A 22,345-nucleotide genomic window follows, 5' to 3' on the forward strand; every position below is an offset into this window, starting at 1 on the left:
GGACAGGAGAAAAGAACAAGCTCAGCTTTCCACCCTCATTAAGGGAGAGAGGAGCTGGAAGGCAGCGCTGTTTGGCAGAGCTGCCATTCACCTGAGGGACAGAAGCCTCCCAGCAGCAGCTTTCAAAGCCCTTCATCCCTCAGGGCACTCCGGGCTGCTTCTCCCCCTCCTTACTGCGCCTGCCCCGCCGGGTCCCTCCGTGCCGAAGCGCGTGCGGCAGCGGCGCCTGGGCACATCGCGCCCGGCTGTCCCCACACACGCAGGCGGCAGAGCGAGGAGAGATGCCACACGGGGAGAGAGGAGCAAGACAGGCGTGACAAGGGACGGGGAGAGGGCCCGGCGAGGTGCCGTCACACGGACGCGGGTACAGCAGTCACATTTGCAGCCTGCTGACCTTGGAAAAACAACAGAGCGCTGCTCCCAGAGCTGGGCGAGGGGCTGGAAGAGCGGCTGCTGGGCGAGGGGACTCTGCCACCTAGCTGGGGAGGGAAAAAGGCAGGCCACGGCTCTCCGAGGAAAGGAGAGGGCGCAGCACCGTGTGTCTGGAGGAGGCAGCGCTGCGCAGATTGCCTCCAGGACGGATGCAGCTGGAGGGGTGGAGCTGAGCTCCGTGCCATCCTCCCAAACCCCCACGATTAGGCTTTAATTCCCCAGGCAGGAACACGGCCACGCTAGCACAGGCGGACGCAGGGATTGCTGCAGAAGGGCTCCCTAGCTGCCGTTCTGCTCGCCTGCCTACGGATGGACACAGGAACAGAGAGCCTGAGTGCCAGAGCTCTGCCCAGACGTCTACACGGGGCTGATGAGGCCATTCAGAAGATTTTCAGCAAGGATGCTCCACCCCGTGCATATGTTAAACCCAGAATTAAAGAGCCGGTGGATCCCAGAAACCTGTAGTAAAATAAGGAGCACTCCGAAGATGAGGTTTACAGAGCACGGAGGCAGCTCGCACTTGAATGAGTGCCCCGAGGCTAAAAGTACCTGGCTGTTTTCCATCAGTGCAGTTTCTTGAAAGCTTCTGAACATTTTTTTTTTTTTTGCAGGGATATTCAGAGGACCTGAATGAAAAGCCACTTCATCGTTAGCCCTCTTCAACCTGCTTCTCAAAAGTTTTGAGAGAAGGGGAAGGAGCCAACACGTACAAATTAAAATTTCAGTACTAGACAGGTCGGAAACTTCCACGTATGTCTGTTGAGCTTACTCCCAAAGATGTCGAGCTCTTCCCCCTTCACCCCTCAGGACAAAGAGCTGCAGAAGAGGCGGTCGTGGCAGGTGTGAGCTGCACGGAGGGAGCACTTGATGGATTTTGCAGGCCCTGCCGCACAATTACAGAAGTTGAGGAAGAGAACTGCCAGACAGAATGGGAGCAGCGGTCATTTCATCTGACGTTTCAGTCCCCGGCAGCAACCAGGACCAGATGCTTCAGAGGAAAGTGTGAAATCCTCTTAATGGGCAATTACGGAATAATCTCCCTTCAAGGAGGCTGTTCTTTTCAGCGCATAGATGCACAGCAACCCGTTTATGCCCAAAGAATGAATTGACAGGCTCTGAACAATGTTTATCCCACCTAAGAAGAACAAGGCCACCCTCCCTTTCATATTTAGCCCTCCTCTAACAGCTCTCACTAAGCTGGTCCACCCCGCACAGCAAAGAAGAGCTCTAACACCTTTGTTAAATGCATTCACAATTTGCTGCCTCTCGTTTCGCCAGCAGCTCCTCGGCTCTCGTAGCACGAGGCAGGACAGGTAGGGAGGAAGAAGAGGAAAGCGATGTGCTGCACAGGGCACCTGGGTGGCCAGGGCAAGAGCCCCTGAGTATTTCTGAGAGGCTGCTGAGCAATGCAATGAGACCGCTCGTACCCCTCCGCCGATGGGAGGGTGACAGAGGAATTCTCCAGGCTCCAGAGGCCACAATTACCGGCTGGGAACCGGGGATTACGATACGGATCGTTCTTACCGTGTAGGACGACTTGCTGGTGATCTCCAACAGCTTCTGCTTTGCTCTCCGCTCAGACTCTCGAGCCTCCTGAAGGTCTTGCTTTAGCTGATCAGCCTCCTTTGCCCTGCAAAGAAAAACAGCAAATGGCAAACTTCAGATCAAAGCCCGGCGGCGACAGGTTACAGTGGAGGTGTAAAACAGGTAGACGTTTGTTCCTTAACAAGACCTGAACTAGAGAAATCATTTGAGCAAGGGCAACACGGGAACCTCTGACATGTGGGACACTCATTAGCACAGAAATCCAAGCCACAGAAGGGCAGCTCGGCCGCGAGCCCTGCGTGAGCAGCAGTAAGCAAGGCTAAGGGCCAGAGGAGCACGCCAAGATGCCAGAACGGGAAGAACACCTTCAAAAGTTAAGCTCAGACTTGCAGCAGCAGAGGCAGTTTTCTGCCTGCTAAGTCTCTACTAGCATACAAAAAGAAGAAAGCACCTGAGGCTCCGCAGCTTTGCCTGCCTGCAGGGCCCAACAACTCTGAAACAAGGACCTAGCCCCAAGCCTCAAGGGCTTCCAAGGTCACCCCTACCCCTCCAGGGAAAGCTTTCCTTTGCCAGACTGAAATCTGAGCGGGGATTCCACAAGTCAGAGTCCGAGGTAAGCAGGGATGGACAAGGGCAGCGTTTGTCCTCGCAGAAGGGCTGAAACCAAGCAAGCTCACACGGGAAGGCGTGATCAGCTGGAAGGAAACCAGGATGATTTTTTTTTTCTTGGTGGCTACCAGGAATGCATGATGGGGCCTGGGTTCTGGTATCAAAAGGATGGCGACGTCGGTTTTATCAAGAGACAGAGTCCGGGAGCTAGGGAGGCCTCGAGGCTAACCTGAAACAAACCTCACACTGCTAAGGAGAGCTAAGCACCTGAGAAGGAAACACGGGGACAAAGAGATGACAGCAAACACAGAACTGACAGCCAGGAGAAAAGAAGAAAAACAAAACAACAGCAGAAGTGCTATTAACGTTGTCAGATACTTTTCAGAACGCGGTGGGTGTTTGCAGAAATCACCCCCAAGTTGAGCTGCCTTCAGCTGCTGCTGTCAAGGCGCCAAGGCAGAGCGCCAAGGCCCGCAGCACCCTCTCCCCCAGCTGCCAGCCCCTTTCCCTGTGGCTTTCACCACGGATCTCTCCCCTCCAGACAGCTTCAGAGAAGGGTCCCCAACTCCAGCCCCAGGAAAGCTCAGGGCGGCTGCTGCTGTACCTGTATCGTCCCCTGTTCAGGGACAGCCCAGCTGTGGCAAAGCGTGAGACAAGGAGAAACGAGCTCAGCCTCGGGGCCGTCTGCTGCTGGGCACGCACGGAGGCCGAGGGCTCGCTGCAAACTGCTGGATGGACTAACGTAAGGCGTGAGCCGCTGTCGTGCTAAGTCAGAAAGGGGCTGGAAAGCAAAGCAGAGGCAGCTGCAAGGTTGTACCCTCTGACCTCCTCTCCGACTCCTCCGCCATTTTCAGTGCCAACATCTCTGCCTCTAGCACCTTCTGTTCCATCAGCCGCTTCTCCTCCTCCGTCCGGATGGCCGTGGCTTTGATCCGCTGCATCTCTTGCTCAGCCTCTGCCGCTTTCTGAGCCAGGAGCTTGGCCTCCTCCTCTGTGATCTGAGCCTTCTCAGCCAGCAAGTCTGCTGTCTCTTCAGACCTCATCTGAGAATTAAGGCACGTTAAGCCATCGAGCACACCGAACGTCTCCCCAGATACGCTCTCAGCCCCCGGGGCAGGGCCCTGAGCCGCTCGCTCCACACGGCCACCACGGCTCCTCGAGCCCCTCTCTCCCCCCTTCCACAGAAGCCTGCAGCCTCCTGCAGCCAAGACCTGGACGTGCCCAGGCTCTGTCCCAGTTTGTTTTCCTTCGTGCTCCTGCCCCAGCAGGCTGTCTGGATGCCGTGAGCTCCATCCAGCCTCCCGCTCGCTGTGCACCGGTGGCAGTTTCAGAACAGCCACACAACAGTCGCAACGTGCCTCCTAAAACGCTTCAGCAGCGGAAAGAGTCGGGAACAGCTGCAGTGCCTCGAGAAAAAGCCGCCCAGACACTTACCAGAGCCTCGTTGGCCATTGTCGCCTCCTCCTTTAACTGCATCAGCCTTCTCTCCAGCTCATCCCTCGTCCTCTCAGCCTCTTCCCTCATCTGCTTCTCTCGGGCCAGGCGCTGCCGCTCCATCTACGACAAAGGGATCGGGGAAAGCACGGAGAAACAACACCCGTTAGAAATGCTTTTCACGGGACTAGGAGGAGACACTGCTTGGGGCTTTGAGCACAGGACTGCGCTGCCTCCTTCTCTCCGCTCGTTCAGCTTCGCTGAATGGGGTGCTGTGGCCATGCTGTGGTCACACCACGCTGAGCACCCTGCTCCTCTGAAGAAGCTGGCACCGCGCCGAGACAATCCCCTCCTCCCTGGGCGGGTTGTTGCCCCACAGGCTGCTGCAGGTGGTTATATCCCCAGACAGCGCCTCCTGAGCAGCCTCGCAGGGCAGCCTCAGGCAAGCAGGGTCCCTGGAGCTCCAGCTCTTGCTGGAGTTACTCCCGGCAAGTCGAGCAGACAGCTAGAGCAGGCTTACGGGCAGGCTGAGGGCACCTTCAGAACATCCGATACCGACATGTGGCCAGGCAGGAGCCTGAAGGATGCGGTGACTGCTCCTTGCAGGCACACACAGACCTACCCCGGCGCGCCGCACGCTTCCCTTCACTTAGGAGGCCACAAAGATCGTGGCCACCTCTGCCTGTCCCTACCACAACCGCCCCCCTCCAGCTGCAGAAAACAGCAACGCTTCCCCAGGAGGGGAAACCCAAGCCATGTGGGACAACCTGCCGCCTCTTCCCCCCTCTCGTGCGGCCAGAGCGTGCCACGCAGCTGCCCCTCTGCTCACCAAGCGGCCAAAGGGAGCCATCGGGCTAATTAACACGCCGGGCTTAAGCGCTCCAGCGCCACGGGGCTGGGTGCGTTATAAATCTCCACGCTACACCCAGGGTTTGCAGCATCGTGCAGGCCACCCGCCGGGTTTAATAAGGGAAATAAGTGTGACAAGACATTTCTCGGCTCCTCGGACACCGACTGCGTTCTGAACGCAGGACGCCCACTGCTCCGGCGGCTCGGCTTCCTTCCATTAAAGGCTCCCTTCATCAATTATCGTTACGATCTGTATCCCACTCAGGACTCCCATTAACAAGGAGTCCTGATGTAAAGGGGCTGCTTGGAACCAGTTAACAGCTGTGGATCCTGGGGAGGGAGGAGAGAGCGTGCCAGATGGCACGTTGGCTAGCTCGGGAGCGGGCTGCCAGCCCAAGCAGAAGCCTGACCCCTCCTGCCGAGCACCAGAGCTCTAAATCAGGGAGCTCCGGGGAAGAGCTCAGTTCTGCTCACCCTCAGCACCCTCACCTCTCACCCCCCTCACCTCTCCCAGCAGCCCAACGCAAGGTCTCAGCTCCAATTTGCATTATCCAAACACTTCAAAAAACCTCGCGAGGCTGCAAAACCCATCTCTGAGGCCACCGGCACTTGGGCACCACGCTGCTCCTTCCGAGGAGGACCTTTAACTCCGCTAATGCGCGATCCTTTCTGACCGGGGGAACCCCTGCAGGAGGCAGGAGCCCCGCTGCCCAGCGGAGCTGCCCTGCTTGCCCTCATATCCTGTCCCCTCCTGCCACCCCAGGAGGGAGAAGGGCTTCAGGAGGTGCCTGCAGGACAAGCAGCTCAGCCCTAGCTCCAGCACTCTGTGGGCACGCTCGAAACCAAACGAAGTGCATCAAATTAGCAGTCCCTTGAGAGCAAGGCTCTCCTGGTGCAACCGGCTGCTTCGGTTTCTTCTGCTGCTATCTAGCGGCTCTGGTGTGAAACGGACATTTATATTCCGAGCAGCAGCGCTCGGATTAGCTGTGTGGGTTTCAGTGAGTAGAAGAGGTCTACGAGCAGAAAACAATGATTCATACAATCCAATTTGCTGATATATACTCATTGGCTACACGCTGCTGCCTCCGAAGAGCAGTTTTCGCTGCCTGGGCTGACCTGCGGCAGATAACGGAGGCCAGCGCGGAAATTAGCATGCAGGCTGCGCGCCCCGGCCCGTCGGTGTGCATTCCATCACCGAGTAATTAGAAAAACGAGATGAAGAGCCACAGCAGAGCGCAGCTCCCCCTCACAGCCCCCTGCTCCAGCTACAAGAGGCCACCCCAGCACGCTCCGTCTCCCCGGCACCGAGGGAGGCAGGGCAGGAGGCACAGCCACCTCTGGGACAGCCAGCTTTGCTCTGCCCTCCCGTCCTCCCAGCTCTGCTCCCGAGCGCGGGGGCTGGACTCTGGCTGCCGCCAACCTCCAGAGGCGAGGGGAGAAGGACTGGCAGGGCGAGAGCAAGCTGCTAACGAGAGCTGTTGGGGCTGGACCTTCCCTCAAAGCTGCTCCGTGTGCTTGATGTCATTCTGGAGACTGTTCCTCCCCAAGTACATTTGCATTTCCGATTCTGGCTCCCGGCCCGGCTGCACGAGATGTCTCTCACCTGCTTCCTGGCTTTCTCCTCCCTCGCCTGCGCTTTCATCTGCTGGACCTCCAACGAGTCCGCCTTTCTCCTCCTCATGAAGAGATCGTGGTTCCCGATACACAGCTGAAGGATCTATTCCAGTCAAGGGTGAAGAGCGGAGAGAAACAGCTGTAGGCGTGGTGACGAGGTGTTTGTAGCCCCGACACAAAGAGCTCGGTGCTGGTAAGCACTGCCATCCACTGACCCCAAACTCTGAGCCCTCGGAGCCACGCGAGGGGCAGGGAGCGGGGCGCAGCCTCGGTCCCGCACCCAACGCCCCGCATCGGCTCTTCGCAGCGCTGAGCTTTCAGCGCAGCCACGCAGCGTGGCGCGGGTTGGGGGTGACCGAGGATGCATTAGGTCAAGTAAGGAGCCAGCCTGCTCCAGCTCCAGCCAATTCCCCAGCTCTCACTGCTCCCTTTCTTGAGGCTCAAGATTAACTTGCGTCATCTCCCAAAAGGGTGCTTAAAGCACTCAGATGGAAAAAAAAAAAAAAAAGGAAAAATATTTTTAATCGTGAGCAAGACCACGGGCAAACAGAAGGCTTATCAAGAGCTGCCTTGCACACCTTCAGGGATCTTGGCTGAAGGGTTTTGAGCCTCTGTGTGATTTCTTCTGCTACCCGAGGAGGAAGAGAAGGGAAGTGGCGATAGTAGGGGAGGGTTAGCAAAGCACGGGGGGCAGACACAGAGGAGTGAAAGCTCAGAATATTTTTCAGCAATAATAGCAACTTCCTAAGCTCTGCTTCTTCTCCATTTCACGTATCTCAAGGGACTACCTTGGAGTCCGAGGAGTTACAGCACAACGGCCCCGCTGAGTGCAGGGAATGAAGCCGTTGTGAAGCCCCTCTTCTCCGTGGCATGCAAGTACAGGACAGCAAAGTTCCCCTCTCTCTCCTACAAGGATGGGAAAGATATCCCCTGCTGCCTTCCGCAGGTCCCGTGTGCGACTTAACAGCGCACAGCTGCTGCAGAACCTGGACCAAAGCTCCAAAGGCAACTGGACACCTCCAGACACGAAATCCAGAACACCAGCTAACGCTGGCCTCCCACACGGCCACCGGGCAGGGCTGTTAAATGCAGTCTCCTCTGTTCTCGTACCACGAGAGTGTCCTGAGTGGGGATCACCGGTAACGGTGCCTCACAAAAAAAAGAGGGAAACCTACGCCACAGGGCGGAAGGGAAGGGATCGGCAGGAGAAGAAAAGGAACTTGGAGCAAAGACTGGGGTGAGAAGAAAGTTTTACTTACTACGTGCTTCTGCCATGCAGGTCAGATGTACCCTGAGAGCTCAGAAAGGGAGCACAAAAACAGAGGAGTGGGGGGAGAGGTTCTGTGAAGGAGCTTGGCTTGATCTTCCCCCTTCTCTTCTAGAGGCTATGATCGAGTAGCAACTGCTAAACCAAATCACATCTACAGTCCATCCAGGCCAGCACGCTCCCTCCGACTGCTCGAAGGAAAAGCCCCAAAAGAACATTGTCTCGCACTGCCTGCAGAAACAACTGCAGCAGACAATAAAAATTACTCTGTCTGTAGACTTACCAGCTTATTCACACGCAGCTTTGATGAATTGAATTTGAAAACATCAATCTTCTTGTCCAATGGCTTAATCGTAAACTGAAAAGGAAAAAATAGAGAGGGACTAAATTATCTGAGTGCTCTGCATTTAATAAGAACGCAGCTACAAAAGCCTTACAGAAAGCTCTGGCTCAGGGGAGGTCAGCAGTGTCAAACACGGCTGAGAGCTGTCCCCGTGGCTTTTAGCCAAGCAACGGAACCAGGAGCAAAAGCAACCAAGGAGACGACCGCTCCTCTGGCCGGAACAAAGGGAGCGCTACGTGTGCAGGCTGCCGGCGAGCGGCCGTGCCCAGCAGCAGGCAGCCTCTGCAGATCACCTTGCACAGGGTTGGACAGGGCAGAGGCAGCTCCACAGCTTCCCGAATCGAGATGCTGCTCCCCTGAAAGCTGTAGAGGATTTAGAAGGGACAGCAGAAAACGACAACGCCTCGGAAGGGAGGAAGAACCAGCCCAGCTACCCGACGGATGGGCAGGAGAAAATTGGGAATAGGGCAACAGGAGCAGCTCTGCCTGGCAGCACCTCCACTCACAAGGGCTCCTCAAAAGGATTTTTCTATGCATTTTGTTCTCCGGAAGGCAGCCACGTCACAAGACTGCTCTGCAATTCAAAAGCTTATCCCCTTGCTCTAACATGTGCTGCCACCCTGTGCCAACCGAGCAGCTCCGACCTTGTCCCGAGTTCACCCTCCTCCAAGCACCTTCCCCCAAGGATCCTCTCGAGAGGATAAAGGTGGCATCACCAGAACCGAGAGCGTCAGTAACACAGCCCCTGGATAGAGAGAAGGCTCTGAACTAACAAAAGGATACTTGAAGAGATGGAGTGCTCTGCAATACTGCATTTTTCAGGAGGCGTGCATATATTTCATCACTCCCCCACACACTACAGAAATAACTGGCTGAAGAGCTAGCGCTGTAGCAGGCAGCCTCTGCCCATTACAGCAGCCCTATTTGTCAATACATGGCGCTGCCTGGAAAGGGCTCAGCAGAACTCGCCCTGGCAGTGTTTTGTTTTGTCAGTTTAAGAGCCAATCTTTTAAGACTTCCACACAGGCAGACGTGCGTGAATGTCCCCGGGCTTCGGCTCCTCCACGCCAGCCACTGAAAGCCGCAGCAGAAATACGCCGGAGGAGGAATTTCGGTTCCACGCAAACAGTCAATCTTTGTTACAACAGATTAAATACCTCCGTCGCGTCAATGTCGCTGTCATAGCCAGCTATTAAGCCTGTTTACTATCACGTCAGTTCCACTTGTGGTCATCTTATTAGGCAGATTATTGCCCTGATGGAAGGTGGCACTTTCTTTCCCCAGGAGATAGTGCTGTTGCAGTTTTGTGTCAAGGCCCAGCAACGGGGCCCTCAATCCCCAGATTTCTGAGGCAACACATGATCAGACAGCTTCCACCGCCCTGCTCTGCCATGGGCCGAAAAGTCTTTGGAAGTCATTGAGAGCTGAGCTGTTTTGCAAAGTTACGGAGCTCTTTGTTTTTTGAGCAGGAAACTGAGTGAAAAGAAATCCAGCATGGCCTTTTCCCCCCAGAACTTCACAAGGCATGCAATAAATGCAGCCGATGAGAAACCTTTAGCTTTTACCCTGATCAATATCATGTCTGGATTGGAAAACACTTTAATTATAAAGTTTGTTTTCCTCCTTACCATGAAGGCAGCTGGTTTTCTTTGAGTCACAGATTGAAAAAATTGAGCGGATCGGTTTCCCGTCCGCAGCCAATTCTCCTGCTATTCTCCGCTGGGTTTGGTGGCCAACAATTCCGAAGATTTGTATTTACAGTCTGGATTTAATAAATATCTATCTTACAGCGGGCTTATATTACCCAGCCTCCTAAACAGATTCCAGCTGTTATGCCAAGCCCAGCCGCCTGCGAACTCAAGATGATGTAACGATATGTCAGGACGCGAGAGCTCTCCTCACCAGGAACACCTCTCACTACAGCTCGTAATTCAGGAGCACGCATATAGGACAGAAGGGGTTTCCACTCCTGAGCCGTGACATTTGGGCTAAGCGCATCAGCAGCAATTCTGTTTGCAAAAGAATTACACGGTGGGTTTGGAGGTAGTCTAAAAACCACCAGGAGAACAGTTCCCAAGTGACCTCTTGTGCGCCCGCTCCAGGAAAGTCGCAGGAAGACCGAGAATAAAGGTTTCAGCTGGAGGAACTGAGCTGCCCTCAGCTAAGCTGGTGACAGCAAGTGCAGCAGACAGGAGAGCTAAGAGAAGTCATTTTAAATTGTACTTGTGTTCTTACAGGTACTGCTCCCTGAGAAGAGGGGAGATGGATCCTTACCTCCTTATCGCTGTAGGAGATGTTCCGGATCTCGTTCCATGGGAAGGAGATTTTGGGGGTCAACCGGTTGTCTGGGTCATAAATGTGAAGACCCAAGGCGTCAACTCCAAGGAGCAGTTCAGTGCCCTTTTTGTTCTAAGGGAGGAAAGAAAAGAGCAGAAAACCCTTGTATTCAACTCGGCGATGACCTGACACGAACCAAGCCATTGTTAGCTTCAGGAACCAGCCCTGAGCAGCGACCCACCAGCACTGCATGTTACAAGGGCTGCTGTCTCCTCCCAGGCAGCAAACACACCGCAGCAGCAACTCTGGTTAACGCACCACAGCCATCTCCCACATCTGCTGCCTCTCGCAGGCTCACGGGAGCACAGAAGATGAAGACTACACAAGAGCTACCCCAGCAAGGAACCCTTGAAAACATGACCCCAAGCTGCACTCACCCTAATTGCAAAATAGTTCACTCCATACATCTCCAAGTCCTGAGCTATCTTCAAATACTCCATTTCTGCTTCGTCTCTGTCAGACAAAAAAAAAGGCCGGTTACAGATGTTTGCACGATCAGAGGGAGCCAGATGGCTGCTCTGTCTGATCCTGACTGTACACACTGCTTTAAAACCTTGACTGTCTCTATTGCACAGGTCAAGTCTGTCTTTGCTAGCAGGATCAATAAAGTCCAACAGCAAATCCCAGCCTGCAGCTTGCCAGCATCTTAATGGCTGTTGATGCCCGCCAGGCGAGACGCAGCACGTCAAGCCTTGCTTTATCCCCCTCCCAATCCCTTAAGCATAAAGGGAACATTTCCAGTTGGGAGGCCTGTGGTTTTGATCCATCTTACTTTAGGACCATCTCCCACAAAGAGCGTTTTACCACCCGTGGCAGCGATACGTCTCGTGGCAGCAAGACGTCTCGTCAGTCCGACTTTCTGCCTGGGAACCCCTATTTCTGCTCCTTGCCCAGGGCCCCGAGGCAGGCAGGGCTGCCTCTGTGCCCCCTTGTGAGGCTTCTCACCCCATCAGTGACCAGCAGGGCACAGGCACAGCCATCACAGAAAGCTCTGTGCCTTTTGTGGGTCTGGGACAGGGGCTTGCTGGGACCAACCCTGCTGTTAGCAGAGCTCTTCCATCCCCTGCCCAAGCCTTCAAACTCCCCGGGCGAGGGATCCTGACCCCCGGGCCACTCCAGCACACACTCACCTTGCTCTGCCTCGGTGCTCCGCATACCAGGCTGTTATCCTCTCCTCCCACATCTCCGGGGTCATCTGGTAGAGGTTTATTACCTGAGATACACAGGGAGACAGAGACACGGTTCACCCTGCCACTCTTGTCCCAGTCTCCCTAGCCAGGAAACAAGCCAGAAACGCCCCAGCCTCCAGCAGCACCCCCGAGCCCCCCGGCTGATCTCAGACAGGCGCCTGCCTCTTCTCCCAGCAGGGCAGGCTCAGCCCCACGACCTCCTCGTGCTCACTTAACCCTCCAAGCATGCAAGCATTTCCCCAGGTCACCGAGAGGAAATGCAGGCAGAATGGAACTCTGAAAACCACCGGAAGGAAAATACCTGCTTCTGGTTTTGTTAAAATGTCAGACAAATATTGCATTCTCCTCCCTCCGGAGATCTTTCTGGGTTGTTTGCCTCGATAGGGAAGTCCAGCAAAACCACAGCGGGGGGCTCCCCGGCAGGCTGCCCCTCGGAGCCCCTCTCTGCGTTGTTACACAGACGCTACCGAGCTGAGAAATTCGCTGCTCTGCTCAGTCAGGCTCCTTACCCGCTTTGGAAGCAACTCCTCCTGCGCCAGGAAGCCTCGCTTGTGAACGTTGGGATCGTAGTCACCGTACTGCAAAGAAGCAGAGACACCGTGCCAGCGTTACCGACAGAACTCCTCACCTTACATAACCACCCCTGGGGAGACAGCGAGCACAGCCCGCTTACATCCTCCAGCGGCACGGCCGGTTAGGGCTGAGAACACAGCTCGGGACATTTAATAAACAGATTTTCTTTGCCCTCCTTTTACTGGTGCAGCAGACGGAGGGGATGCAGAACAAAACCTCCCACCGCCAGCTGATGCCCACCGTGACCCTACAACAGGGAAGGATTCCCTCTGCAGGCTGTTTTCTTCAAGTTTCCTTGTTTTTTTTTTCCCAGCTTAGGCTACGCCGGGAGGTCCCCGCCTTCCCACCAGCAGTGGGACGGGGAATCAAGACGTGGCCAGAGACCTGTCCCCACGGTACCAGCAGTTCAGCTGAGGCAGGTGGCATTTCCTCCGCTGCTGATCACCCTCCTAACGAGCAAACGTTACAAAATAAACGACGGGAGTTGGACAGACGACTGCAGGCTCCTCTCGGGCAGGTGTCAGCTTTTCTGCCAGAGGGGCTGCTGCTCAACGGGGCCGCGGAATCCAAATCAGATCTGGTAAGTGCAGGCAGTAATTACCAGCATTCGTTTAGATCTGCATCTTTTTGAGCAGCGTATCAAGTGACTGAGGGATAGAACTGCCTATTAACAGATTCAAAAGCCGAGCGTCCCTGCAGTGCATGTGAAAATGAATTTCCCTCCTCTACAGCACAAGAGGGCAGGAAACAGCCAGAAAGCAGCACCTCAAATAACCCAGCAAGTTGAAGCAAAGAGGATGACAGATGTGAGGCACGTAGAGGAAACGCTGCCGATTTCCATTCACCTGGCAAACGGGACTTCCGCAGCGACGCTGCCGACTGCACGGGATGCAGCAACGCTCTCTGGTCACCCGTTCCGCGAGGCAAACGGCCCTCCTGCCCTCCCGGAGCACAAAACGGGGGCGGTTTTGAAAACGAGACCAAGGCAGGCACGGTGCTCCCGCAGGAAGCCAGCACCCCTCCCGCCCCGGTCCTCTTTCGATGCCAGGAGCCTCGAGCTCAGCACCAGCAGCCCACAGCCCAGCAAAGGATGCCTCGCACACGGCGAGCGGGGATTCAAGACGCAAATATTGATTCGGAGCCAATGCAGACGCAGAAGAAGCGTGCCACAGCCGACACCGACTCAGGCTCCAATTAATCCCCCAGAAACGCCCTGGATTTCATTCAGGAGGGTGCTGAGCAGCGGCAATTCTCCGTCCCCCAGCTCAGAGCTTCCCAGCCAGCAGCACGCTGCAGGTGCACGTCTCTTGGACCCACAGCAAGAGGGAACAGCAATAAAACCACACAACTGGCAACAGAAACAACCCCGGTAACCTTGGAGAGGTGGGAAATAAATCACTTCTAGGGGATGAAAGTGAGAGCAAATAGGATGAACGCGAATGTGTTTTGTTGTGATCTGCTGTGGAGATCCAAACCCAAGTATGGATTATGTGATTTTCATACGGTGAAAAATATTGCCATGTCCCAAAGGAATTTCTGCACCGAGAGGGAGCCTGGCTGAGGACATTAATTATTCACAACTGAAAAATCAACAAATGGCTTAAGCGTCGCAGCGTATGCTGGCTCAAATGATTCAGCAAACATACTTCTAAAGACCTTTCAATTAAATAATTACTTCCCAACTGTCACAGAATTTTAATTCCTGTTAATCGCCCGACACGATGAATATTCATGGCTACGCACAGAAGTCGCCCTCGCATCACTCAAAGCCCCGGCTTCTGCTGGCCTGCGTAAACACGGGCACGATCGGCTGCCAGCTGTTAGCACCGAACGTGGCTTGTTTGGGGGAGAAAACTCATCCGAGACCCTGGCGCCAGTGCTGAAGTGCTGCAGGATCCGAAGTACTGAGAGCAGCAGGGCAGAGATCTGCACCTGAGGGCAGGCGATGGAAAAGCCTTGCAGACGTTGGCGTTTTGTGCAGCGTTATTCAACAGATCCGAGCCTTTCACCGTGACTTGAAACCCGAACCATCTCCAGCATCTGCAAGCGGTGCGGGTGGCTTGATCGCGGGTCCAGAGGGGAAAACACGTAGTGATTCCCCGAATGAACACAAGGGTAGGGAAATAAATACGCTTTGACTTCTACGGCCCGCCTGCTTGCTTAGTTATTTCAGGGAGGTGGCTGAGCAGCGGTGCAGACTCGGCTGTCAGTCAGCTGGCTACATCAGATGCAAGCACGCGGACGCTTTGCCAGGCTGCTGTGCCCCTCGTCATGCAAATCAGCACGTTGTTAGGGAAATTACTGGGCTCAGCGGCCGCTTTCTTGCCCAGAAAGGACTCCGTTGCCCTGTTTGATGGGAAGGAGGGGACTCGCAACATCTTTCTTTGCAGCTTGGGGCTGAGGACGCGCTTTCCGCTTCCACCTTCCCTGGAAAAAGACGAAGGGGAAGCCCTGCCCCGACCTGGTGACAAGAGGGGCCGCAGCGAAAAGCCACGTCCAAAGCAGACAAGAAAGGCGCTTTAGCTAAGATAAGACAAGGCAGCCCTCTTCCACCTTCTCCCAACCTCTGCAGAGTCAAGATCCGCAAGATTAGGAGACGTGCCCTGATCCCCGTCCACCTCCTCAGCATTTACCTGCAGTTTACTCCTTCTGGCAAGGGGACGTGTCGTGCCCTGGGCTCCTCAGCTCGGCAGCTCAAAGGAGAAAAAGCCAAGCGAGCGTCTCCTCACACCCTGATAGGAGCGGTGGGTGTTGCACACAGATTGAAATGGTTTTTCAAGCAACTCTTTTTCCCTGGCCAATGAGTCTCTCTGACAAAATACGTTTTCATGAATACTCTCCGAGAGGAAAGCATCTTTTTTTTAGCAAATCCAAGCGTTCAAACACAGGACTGCTGCACGCCACCCAGCGCTGGATTCAGACCAACTGGGCACGGACCGACGGGTTATGAGGAATATCAGGAAACCCAGGAAAAGCCACCACTGAGGACAGGGCTCATGAACAAACCACTTCCCCCGAGCCTGGCTCAGGCCCTCTTCAGGCGACAGAGGCAAATCCCCCGTCCTGCACGGCCAACGAGGGAGGTCTCACGGATCAGAGCTGGAGATGAGCTGGAAAACTCAGTTCAGTTCATGGGACGTTACGGGGACAAACGACTTCTCTCCGGCAAGGGGTCCCCACCTCCGAACCTGGGGCTGCTCCCTCTGTCCCAGGAGTCCCTCTGCTGCTGGCTGCTGCACGCTAGCCAAGGGCGCACGCTCCGGACTAGAAACCAGTGCTCTTTTAAACAGACCCTTGGCAAAACACCGACTCTGGGTCCAAAGGAGAATTCAGCCAAGGGACGAGGGGAACTTAATGACCATTCCCTCTGCCTAGCGAGGCCAAACATCCACGATCAAACCTCAAAGGGAGGAGTCAGGAAGAGATCTCTACCACCGCAACAACATTTCTGGGGCAAACTGCAGCACTCAGAACGAAGCCGTTCTCACGACAAGCCGTGGAGCTGTCGGTCCCACTGCTGGTTTGCTGCTGGCTACAACAGCAAAAGCAGGGAGGAGATTCAGAGCAGATGGGGCTCAGGGAATTCACCTGCGCCAGCAGTAGCCCACGCTCAAGCGGGCCCTGCAGCTCACGGGCTGAGTGCTTGCTAAAGAGTCCTGGAAAGAGAAAACAAAACCTGTCCAACGTCCAAAGGCAGCCAAAAATCAGCAGTGCTGAGAAGGCAGTCGCCAGTGTAGTCCCGTCCCCTGTGCATTTTTAATAACTTGCCCTGCCTCGGGAAGCAGGTACAGCGCCTGGCTCCCAGCAGCCACGCCAGCACGCCCCCGGGAACCCCTCCGTGCCTACCTTGGCTTGGACGGCGTACGAGGCCAGCAGGACAGAAGCTTCGGGAGGACAGTAGATCTTCTCGTCCAAAATCTGCTTCTTCACCTGCCCCCGGAAATAAAGGACACGGAACACATGCTCAGCGACGCGGTGCAAAGCACGACTGCCGCAGCAGATGGCTGCAGTTCGTTTTAACCAGGCCTGTCAACGCCAGTGACTATTCAGGCCCGGGAAGGCGCCGGTGGCTCTGGAGGGAAGGGCTCAGGCTTTCACAGGCCACCTTTTTCAGACAGGTTTGCGAGAAGAACTAAATTTATACGTGGAAAACGACAGAACCTGTAACCCACCGCGAAAGGCAGAGCTCGCGTGTAGGTGCGGAGATAAAACCTTGGAAGGCATAAGCTAGGGGTTGGCGTGACATCTATATACAACGCCAAATCAAAGGAAAAAGTTTGCAGCTCAGCCCCTGAGCACACAAAGGTTCCACTCTGGGATATTGAGGCCTCGCTAGGAGCCGGTGCTCACCTGTGCTGGAGGCCAGCTCGCTGCAGTCCCACCGAGAGCAAGGAGCGCTGCAGGTGGCCTCTGGGGCGCTGCTTCTCGCAGCAGGCAGCTCCTGCACACGCTCCCGGGAGAGCCAAGGCGCAGCTCCCAGTAGCCCCTGCTTTATGCTTCCGGGCTGCTGGGCTTTAAAAAATTAAACCTGTCACGTTCGGTGTTCTACGGTTTTGCACACTTCATGTTCCTATTTAAAAAAAAAAAAAGAGCTATTTCCCCAGGAGACCCGAATGGACCGTCACAGAGCTGCAGCAGCATCAGTCTGAGCCTACGGCACGTTTTGCATCCCCAAAGTCACTTCCAACACAACGCAGGAGAACCTTTCCTGGGATTAAGACAAACAGGGGAGTTTCCAAGCTTGTGCGTGTCCCTGCTTCTCACACACAGCACGGGAACACAGGCTCCTCTCCCATCATCAGGAATCCTGGCAGAAAAGTCACGGCCTGCATTTTTAAAATGCAGCTCTGCCCGCTTTCCCTCTCATTTTCTTCTTTTCAAAGATGCCAAAAGCATTTTTCCTTATCAAGCCTGAAACCCATGGCAAATTGGACATTTAAAAACAGCCCGAAGGAGACACCAGAGCACAAGACAGACTTTGGCAATTAACAGCAGCATTTTGCATTTCGAGTCCTCCAGCTCTGAAGAACAAAGACGAACTTTGGAACCGGGAGGAGCACCAAGGAGCCGGTGAGCTCACGTCCGTGCCCGTCACAAGGGACAGGGCACCCTGAAGTCTAAAGCAACGTTTCCAACAGCAGCCGAACCCAGGCCGCTCCGGCTTTGGTGCAGAGCAACTTGAAATTAACAGCCACGGAGCAGCTAAGACATCCCAACAAGTCGCCAGGGGTCTGAGCGGGGACTGTTGTGCTGCCTGGAACGCTCCTGCCCTCAGATCTTTTTCACACAACCCTTTATAGGAAACAGCTTCAGAAAATTGATCTTGGCTGAAAGAGAAAGCTGCGGTGACAGAAGCACTTCATTACCAGCGCCACACAGCGCTGCTACAACATCACCCGGGCTGATTTACCGGGACACAACCTTTCGTGGAGTACTTTAAAGGAAAAAGGCCTGAAGAACCGTTAGCCACGGCTTCCAAACGCCTGGCACAAGAGCCCGAGCTGCAGGTGCGGGAGGGACGGTCAGCTTTGCCCTTCTCCTCCTGCCACCGGCTTCTGACGGAGGCGTGCTGCTGGGATGTTCATCTGCTCCAGTTCTTTGAAGGCTGATTTGTGAAAAGGCAGATGCTATCCACACCCCGCAGAGAGGCAGGCGCCGGGGCTGTGCGTGCCATTCGTGCCCGCAGCTGACAGACTCACTTTCCTTAGCTACCACACGCTGATGTTCCAAATCACCTCATCGTTCCTGACGGCCAGGCTCCTGCGAGTCTGGGCACCTGTGAGCGCTCCATCCATCTCTGCCCTGTGTTAAGGAACTTCTGCTGTTGGGGACAACTGCACTCGGGGGGGCGTGAGCGTAGCGACGAGGAGCCACGTTTTGCTGACCAGCTCTCTCAGAACTTTCTGGCAATTCTGCTCATCCTGCCTCCTTCCACCCTCAGCGCGCTTACCTGCAGGAAGAACAAGTGCTGTGTGATTTCCTGGACCAGCTCCTCCTCCGCATTCTCGGGATAAAACTTGGCGAGGAAGTGGAAGGTGACAGGCTCCTCTGTTGGCACATCGTGATCCAGAACCTGTGGGACACAAGAGCCGTTCCAGCTACTCCTTCTAGCTGCTTCCGTGCCCTCTCTGCAGCAGCTGACACGCCACCGCTTTCTGGTGAGATCAACGCGTCTTTTGTCAAGCACTTCAGCCGTCTAGGAGGGATGAAACAACCTACGTACTTCAGAAAACAGAGTTAAAAAAGGAAAACAAACAAACATTTCTGAAGGATGCGAGGCAACAAACAGCATGCGAAATGAGCCAGCCGCGGCTGATCCCAACCCGCTGCGTGCACAGTGCCTCCTCCAGCCCCGCGCGGCGGAGCTGCGTCCTGCCACGCCGCCGGCAGACCTTCAGGTCTTGCCCCTCGCTGCCTCTCCCCGTGTTTCACGCTTGCTCCTCGCCGCCTTTCTGTTTTGCTGGCGCTGTCTGGTGTTAGCTTAAAGCCTTGACAGAGCGGCGCCAAGAGCTCCCTCGGGCACAGTCGCTGCCTGCTTTAGCGCAACCTCGTCCGGAGGCAAACAGAGCCACGTGGATGGCTCCTCTAACTGCTGGGCAGCCCAGAGGCTCGCAGATTTGGGGAGCGTTCCCCTCCTCACCCCCACCTCCTCTGCACCCCTCAATTCTTCCTCCTCCCCAGCCCTTGGTACATTCGACAGAAGCAACCCAGATGCCAAAGGTTTGATGCGCAGGGGCGCACAAGGCAGGCTAGGGGAGGCCCCAAGGCTGCATTTACATTTTGGACCTCCTGAAGCCCAGCGTCCCAGCACGGCCGTCCCCAAAACGCCTCAGGCAGAGCCCACCTGCAAGGGCTGAGGCAGCGCCTGCCCCGCAGGAGACGGGGTGAGGAACCTCCGCCAGCTCTCCCCGGTTTGGCTTACGGATCTCACCGCTCTGGGATTTAAACCCATTCCCCCCCTTGCACTGCTGGATCACGTGTAACAACCCAGTACTGGGAGAAAGGGGAAAGCCAATCCCCTCCTGCCACCCCACACAGCCTCTCGAGGGAATTTGGTTCCGACCTTCTTGTCCATTTTGAGCCAAGCCACCGTGTCCTTGATGGTGTACTGCAGCCCGAAGAACCAGGTTTCTCGGAGCCCCAGCGTCCTGCACACTAAGTCAAACAAGTCCTTCCCTTTCCACTTCACCTGCAGGGACAGGAAGGGGAAGCAGAGTTATAAAGATGCCCTTTAGAGTTGTTTCCATTCAACCAAATCCACTCCTTTTTTTTTTTTTTTTGCCCGGGAAACTGAAACGTCGCCCCCCCCCCCCCCACCCAAACGACACCGTGAGGGCCCGCTGCTTCTTCCTCCAGCGACCCAGCAGAGGTTCAGGCCCCTTTTGACCCACGCAGCACCGCGGGCAGCCTGTTCTCAGCACGAGAAGGAAAAATCTGCACCGACGTCTCCCTCTGAACTGCCCTTCAGGAGCTTTAAGGGCTCTGCCCACAGCCCCGGGAGCCCCCACCCCACCTCCAGGAGCAGCAACGAGGTCGGGCAGCCGAGGGCGCGGCCCCCTCCTGAAAACCAGGAGCGAAACGACCGATGCTCCGACGGCGCCCACCCGGAGCTGCCGACCCCGCACAGGTACGAGGAGAAGAGAGCCTGGGAAAGCAACTGGGGCTGCGGCCCGCGGCTCGGCTCCCTCCGAGCATGTTTCCATCGAGGCAAACCGCGATAAAAGCAGCTCGGGGGCGATAAAAGCAGCTCGGAGGGAAGCTCCGAGCGTCGTGCTCGAAGGCTGTGCCCTTCGAACAAGCTCGCAGCGGCAGCTTGAGCATGAAACCGGGAGGCGCGGGGAGGCAGGAGTGCGAGGAGGGCCATCAACCAGACGGATCGAATACGCCAAAGCCACTTGGGCGCTCCATCTGCACGGTGGAAGCGATCGCTGAGCCGAGACGTCCGGCCGTTACTCCGGAGCCCCGGGGCAAGAGGCTCTGGGCACGTTCTCCCGGCGGCACAGCTCGATCTTGGTGCCACCTGGACGGCATCAATATCAACGCGGGGCACGGCACGGAGCTGGCGCGGGGACCAGCGCCGCTCCCGCTGTCACCCACTGCCGCCTGGTGGGCAAAGCGGCCGAGGACAAGCTCGTTGAGCTCGGGGCTGCTTGCCACGAAACGGGCACCTCGCCGTTTTCCCCCCCTCGCCGTTTTCCCCCCCTGGGGGGTACCCACGCGTGCCGGCAGCCCCAGGATAGAAGGAAGGCGACGCCACCCTCCGAAAAGCAGCGCCGCGGGCCGGCTCGCCGCAGCCTCTCTGCGATTCCTGCGGGGCGCAGGCAGCACCTCGGGGTCAGAAGCACCGGGAGGAGCAGGTCTGGCGGCGCTGTGAGACCTTCATTTCACACACCGAGCTCGCCTCCGGTGCCCGGAACGAGCCCCGGCTTGGCGCAGGATGCTTCGGGTGGCAGCAAATCTCCTCCCGACTCCCACTTGGAGAGGGAGCAGAGCAGCCGCATCCAGACGGCTCCTTCCCCATTTCTGCAGGCACGCGGGTTTTGGGGTGCGGCCCTGCAGGGGGGTTGGGGGCTGCTTTTAGGCCGGTGCCGCGGCCCCGCAGGCGGGCGTTCGGGCAGGGACTCGCGGTTAGCGGCCCCGGGGCACCGCGCTGACGCCTCCCGGCCGCGCCGAGTCGCCCCCATTAAACGCAGCAAGGGAAGAGCAGCCCCGCATAGCGAGCGTGCACGGCTTCCTTCCTCACCTGGGCACGTCAAACTGCGACCCGCGCTCAAGCGGCAGCCTCGGAGAGCCGAGCTCCGAGTGCTTTACGGACCCGGAGGACCTTTTAGCCCTCCTTGCCCGCGTTCGATCGGCCTCGTATCGTTAACTGCCCCATCTCCCGGCCATAAAATAAAATAAAAGCCCCCCACGGGTGCCAGGAGGCGGAGGGAGGTGCTGCCGAGGGCCGTGCAGGCAGCCTGGCAGCTCCGGCTGCTGCCCTGTGCCCGCGCTGAAGCGGGAGGACAACCTGGGAAGGCGTTACAAGCACCAGACAGAGGAGCAGGGCAGGAGCATCCCCTCGGGGCCACGCACCGCGCTCATCTCGAGCTCCCTCTGCCCACAGAAAGCTCCGTGGCAGCCACCCGAGGCCCGCAGAGCCCCAGCAGCTCTGCCCCAAAGGGGCAGGACGTGGCCGTGCCGCCGCAGCGCCCTCACGCCCTGCGTTGTCCCAGCACAGGCTGCTCAGTCTGTGCCACCGGCCAGGAAGGGACACGCGGCCGAGGTCCCCCCAGCGGCTCCCAACCCCAAGCGAGGCAGCTTGGAGGCCGCAGACGGTATTTTTCTCCTCCTGGCCCCCGAGGGATAACGGGAGCGCCCCCAGAGCACCACTCATTTGGGTTTAAAGCCCATTTGGAGCAAACGGGGGATCAAACGTGCGATATTGCTCCCTTTTTCTTACCCAAACAGATGTCAAACGCTTGCAGTCGCCTCTCACCGAGCCACCGGACAGGGCCGTAAAAGTTATTTTTATTTACCAATGCTTCCCGGCAAGCTGGTAACGAGCTTTTAATCACAATCTATTCCCGTTAAGCACCGAGGAGGCCAAAAGAGGCGCCCAGGCGTAGCCGCGCAGACGGGCACGCTGCTGGGGGCTGCCCACGGCAGAGGCAGAGCTGCGGCGGCTCCTCCGGCTGGCAGCGGGGGGCACGGCCACGGGAGCAGCCTTGGGGACGGGGCAGCCTCGAGGAGAGCGTTCCCAAACCCCTTCCTCCCCCCTCGATACCTCTGATTTCAAAAGGCACGGCCGGGGAGAGAACCGCCTCTGGAGGATCGGCGGCCACCCAGCGGCGCCAACCCAGGAGAGCCCGCAGGGAAGCGAGGCAGGACGGGGGCAGGAGGGCGCCCGGAGGAGCCAGAGCACCCCAAGCATCTCCCCAAGGTCATTTCGCGGCCAGGAGGGATGATTTCTCTCAGCTGCCCACAGATTTGCCTCTTCCAGCCTGCTCTCTGCCTGCCTGCAGCCGCTCGGCAGCACGGAGCCACCCGGGAAAGCCCCGCGAGGGTTTTGGGAAGGGGACAGACGCTGTCCCGCTGCCTCCTCCTGCCGTTTGGTCTGGGCGCAGCGCCCGGGGAGAGCTCCGGTCTCTCCCCGACGCGCTGCACCGGCTC

General features: G+C 56.7%; 1 protein-coding gene across 4 annotated transcripts in view; it reads right to left on the bottom strand.

The window, feature by feature from the left end:
- The window catches only part of NF2 (neurofibromin 2), a 32,121-nt gene extending 12,709 nt beyond the window's left edge, over window positions 1-19,412 (bottom strand). For 2 of the 4 annotated variants that reach the window (XM_035340526.1, XM_035340525.1), the window contains exons 1-12: window positions 19,257-19,411; window positions 18,144-18,266; window positions 16,040-16,123; window positions 12,130-12,198; window positions 11,561-11,643; window positions 10,808-10,883; window positions 10,368-10,502; window positions 8,034-8,108; window positions 6,473-6,586; window positions 4,021-4,143; window positions 3,412-3,629; window positions 1,957-2,062 (exon numbers count right to left, since the gene is read on the bottom strand). In XM_035340526.1, coding sequence (XP_035196417.1) covers window positions 1,957-2,062; window positions 3,412-3,629; window positions 4,021-4,143; window positions 6,473-6,586; window positions 8,034-8,108; window positions 10,368-10,502; window positions 10,808-10,883; window positions 11,561-11,643; window positions 12,130-12,198; window positions 16,040-16,123; window positions 18,144-18,266; window positions 19,257-19,268 — 1,218 coding nt within the window. In that variant the 5' untranslated portion in view covers window positions 19,269-19,411. Of the gene's footprint in view, window positions 1-1,956; window positions 2,063-3,411; window positions 3,630-4,020; window positions 4,144-6,472; window positions 6,587-8,033; window positions 8,109-10,367; window positions 10,503-10,807; window positions 10,884-11,560; window positions 11,644-12,129; window positions 12,199-16,039; window positions 16,124-18,143; window positions 18,267-19,256 lie in introns of all 4 variants that reach the window. The other 2 variants (XM_035340528.1, XM_035340529.1) reach the window with 2 other exon arrangements.
- Window positions 19,413-22,345: the final 2,933 nt, after the last annotated feature.

Source organism: Oxyura jamaicensis, chromosome 15, assembly GCF_011077185.1.
Source record: "Oxyura jamaicensis isolate SHBP4307 breed ruddy duck chromosome 15, BPBGC_Ojam_1.0, whole genome shotgun sequence".
NCBI classification, from domain to species: domain Eukaryota; kingdom Metazoa; phylum Chordata; class Aves; order Anseriformes; family Anatidae; genus Oxyura; species Oxyura jamaicensis.